Source organism: Tupaia chinensis, unplaced genomic scaffold (genome assembly GCF_000334495.1).
Source record: "Tupaia chinensis unplaced genomic scaffold, TupChi_1.0 Scaffold143936_1, whole genome shotgun sequence".
Classification (NCBI taxonomy): Eukaryota; Metazoa; Chordata; class Mammalia; order Scandentia; family Tupaiidae; genus Tupaia; species Tupaia belangeri.
Window position 1 is genome coordinate 1,195,043 of NW_006203787.1, and position 4,133 is coordinate 1,199,175.

The 4,133-nt window shown below is 44.6% G+C and overlaps 1 protein-coding gene across 1 annotated transcript in view; it reads right to left on the reverse strand.

The window, feature by feature from the left end:
* FAM8A1 (family with sequence similarity 8 member A1) overlaps positions 1-4,127 on the reverse strand; it is a 10,762-nt gene extending 6,635 nt beyond the window's left edge. Inside the window, exons 1-2 of the mRNA XM_006165522.3 lie at positions 4,115-4,127; positions 2,931-3,051 (exon numbers count right to left, since the gene is read on the reverse strand). Coding sequence (XP_006165584.1) covers positions 2,931-3,013 — 83 coding nt within the window. The 5' untranslated portion in view covers positions 3,014-3,051; positions 4,115-4,127. The remainder of the gene's footprint in view (positions 1-2,930; positions 3,052-4,114) is intronic.
* Between the last annotated feature and the right edge of the window lie 6 nt (positions 4,128-4,133).

Sequence of the window (4,133 nt, forward strand, 5' to 3'; positions counted from 1 at the left end):
ACGCCGGGTTCGCCACAGTCCTCACTGGTCACATGCAGCCTGCAGCACCTGAAATGTGGCCAGTCCAGTGTAAAAGGGACTGTAAGCATAAAACTCTCTCAGATTTTAAAGACTTAGTATGGAAAGAATGTAAAAAGTCTCGCTAATGTTTACGTTGATTACATGTTGAAAATAGTTTAAATAAACTTGTTTAATAAATATATTAAGTTAATTTCACCTGTTTTTTATTTTTAAGTGATTTTTTAAAGAATTACTTACTAATTTCATTTATTATTATTTTTAAAATTTGCTATAAGGCACATGTGCTCACCAGGGGGAGAGAGAGAGAGGAAGGAAGCTGCCAGGTCCAGGCTCCCTGCACCGCCCCCTGTTCCCCAGGGCTGAGTGCCTGTAACTCTAGGCAGAACGCTAAAAAGGAAGCGAGTAAACCTTGCGAGGACTTCCCTAACACTCCCAGCACTGTAACAGGAACAGACAGCACTGGTGAACTGAGGGGACTCGCACATCTGCAGGCAACTATTTTCCCAACAAGACAAAAGACTGAGACAACGCTGAGGAGAGCGGCGTTAAGATGAAAGAAAATTATATTATCTACCATCGTTTATGTCAGCTTAAATCAACAGTTGATTTAATTTTTCAAAAATTAATTTTATTTTTTATTTTTGGAGAGGTTTTTGCTATCGGGTGCGTGCACTCATCAGAAAGACAGAGAGAAGACAGAAAGCGAGAAATCACCCCCACGCTGCAATCCCTTCTCCTCCATTCTCTGCCCCGGGATCTTCCGGGACTCAAACCATGGTCAACTACATGGGAGTCCAGTGACATAGCCATTACGCTAACCGCTGGTCCCTCAAAAATTATTTTTAACAAGTGTTTACTTCTTTCTTTCAAGGGACCGAAGGAGAGAGAGACAGAGAGATAAGCACACGTAACAGGGTATCATGCCACGATTCCGCCCAACCTTTCCAATTCACCAGGATAAAAGAGCCTGTGCTTAACAGGTACGCGTCTACCCGGGAGCCGAACCAGCAATGTTCCACCTGGACCCAGCTTTGTTTGAGCATTTGTTTTTTTAACAAAAGATTTATAGTAACGAATAAGCGTTGTGAGTGGGAGTGTATCAGTGATCTTGCCTTACGTGCCAAAATGTTTCATTTCTGATTTGAGATGCCAAGATTCCATTAGATTGAGCAGTTTCATAACTGTCTGAAAAGATGTATTTAACATTATACGAGTCAATGTCGCGGTTTCTATTTTGACAGTGTCCTAGGTGTTCATTTAAGAACTTATGATGTACATTAAAATTTGCTTCCCAATTAAAAAGGTCAGCTTCGTGTAGTCTGGCCAACTTCCAACTCAAAGAAGCTTTATTTGTTTTGATCTTCAGTATACTACCTTTTTGATTCCCTTTAGGAGCTATTAGAGTGAGTTTTGTTTATTTTTAAACATCATTCACCAAGCTACTTTGTTTCACATTAGTAAGGGCCAAGTTTTACTAGATATATGCTTCACCCAAATTAGGAAATTAAAAATAAAGGGAGGTGTGGGTCCCAGACAGGGAACAGCAGCAGAGAAAGCCCCGGGGAATGGCGGTGTGTGAAGCTGGAAGCGGCTCAGGTCGGCGTGTTAAGTGTGAGAGGTGATGGTGATTAAGAAGTAAGGGCATCTGTTGAACTACCTGGAGAAATTCAGATGTCCCTCTGCCAGCAATGAGAAACCATTAAAACCAAGGGTTCTGAGGCAGGAAAAGGGCAGATACCAGATCTGAGGACACCGTTTTTTCTTTAGTCATAACAGAGCACATGTGAGACGGGGCCCGGGGAAGCGGCGCGAGCACCCTCCGCAGGGCCTGGTCATGCTGCCATCCCCTTCCTCCAGTCCTTAGATCTCGGGCACTCGCGCTCATTTCGCCGGCCAGGGATTCAAATCCTGATTTCCACGTGGCATTGGGTTTCTCTTGAGCAGCACAATGACCACTGTGCCACACAGCCGGCCGGACTACTGACTTTTATATCAGAAACTGGACTGCGATAAACAGGAGACTAAGGTACACCTTAGAAGACGTCAGCTATAACCCAAGCAAGAGATGACAGACACAGGACTAGGAAAAGCAGACACCATGATAAAGGTGGTCTGGCAACAAGAAATGGCCCAGGAGACTGACCGTAAAGGAGCGGTATTTGGAAGTCTAAGTCGGAGCAGATGGAAGGAGGAAGGGATGGGGGACGCACAGCATCACTTTGGTTCCTGACAGGGGCCCTGATCTCTGATCACATGGGCTTGTATCCTGACTGTCACGTAACCACCTCTGTAACTTTTTCAAGTCTGGGCTTAATTTCTTATAAACTCAAATTTCAATTCTTTGTGAAACAGCAGTACAAACTTCTACCTCATAGAGGTATTAAGATTACAGAATTCATCTAAAGAGCTGAGTGCAATGTTTAGATAGAGAATGGATTTAGCAAGTGATAACTGCTATTATGATTATTATTCACCTGAAAGGAGAATTACTCAAAGGTGTCACTTTGCAGCTCACTTGGGTCTTGCCGACAGTACAAGCAGTCCCATTTGGAAATGCCATCTAGCTGACTAATATTTCACCTACAAAGGGCTCTTTATGCTTTTGCTTTTAGCGACTCCACCTGATAAAAGTTCTTCACCTAAGAAATGAATAAATACCGAGATTGAGGCTCCATTACCAACTATTGATAGGTGAGATTTATGCACATTACAGAATTTAAGAGGTTGTTTTCCCCCTCCTTTGTAGTTATTTCTTAAAAAAAAGAGGAAGCAATGAATCTGACAAAACTCATAAATCATGACGCTGGCATGCAACTATCCGTACGGTCACTTGCAGGTGTGAACAGAACTCAGCGAAACAGAATCTCTAAGCAGAAAGGAAGACCCTTCTGCCAACGTCCTTCACTTACTTTATCCCACTGAGGTGCATGATGCTCAAGACAATGGTTGCTTTGATAAAGAAGAGAATAAAGAAATCCACCATCTCTGCCATAAATCTGTGAGCCAAGGATGGAATGACATACTCTCTGCCTGTAAGCCAAATGAAACAAAAAACAAGTTAGGAAAACAATCATTTCACATTGGCATTAGAAGACAAACCAACTACTGGGACGGCAGGTGGCCTGGTGGTTAAGGCACTGGACTCCCACACGGCTGACCAAGGTTCAAGTCCTGGACTTGATTTCTTGCTTTCTCACTTTCTCTCTCTCTCTCTTGCTCTTTGGTCAAACTAAAAAAAATAATAATGACGAGCGATGAGTAAAATTAAATAATTCTTTCAAAAGAAAAGACGGCAAACCAAGTACTAAATGGAGAAAGCGAAGGCAAGGAGGAACTTACTAAAAACGTATAACCTTGCGGGCATGACGCACTGTTTACTGTTTATAAAGCTTGCTTTCACACATAATGTTTAAAAACTGGTTTCACGGCGTTGCAGGTGGCCTGGTGGGTAAAGGCGCTGGATTCCCACATGGCTGACAGTAGTTTGAGTCCCAGACCTGGTGGCTAGGTTTCTCCCTTTCCCTTTCTCTCTGCTCAAAAATGAAAAAAAAAAAAAAAAAGAACAAATAGAATTAAAAATGTAAAAATTTAGGTTACTTATAGACAATTAGTATAAAGTACAAGCTGTAGGCCACATCCCCTTCCCATAGACCCAGTGATTACCGATCTGTCGCCCTAAGTGACGTCTGGGGTCATGTCAGCATCAGCTAGTAACTGTCCCTCACATCTGCGGCTGAATAAGTCTAACTGCCAGAAAGCCTAATAAACTGAACAGGACATCGAATTCGGAACATTCTAGCTCCCCAGAAGCGGGCAGACAATAGATGGTTGGGCCGCCCGTTCGCACTCCGTCCTTACCCCTGTAAGCCTCCTCTCCTAGCTGCTGGGGCCCACGTCTGCATTTGCACCTGCCAACCCCCCCCCCAAGTGGGTTTGCCACCTGAGAGCTGGGCTCTGGCTCGATCCCCCGACCGTGGAGATCGAGGGAAGGGGGTGGACGGTCTGAAGAGCCCCAGTTTCTGGCCCCACGAGTAAGCGATCCATCCCGAGGGCCGGGTCTGGAAGCAGCCCCCCGCGCCGCCCCCGGCCTCACCTGCCTGCCGCCCGCTGTC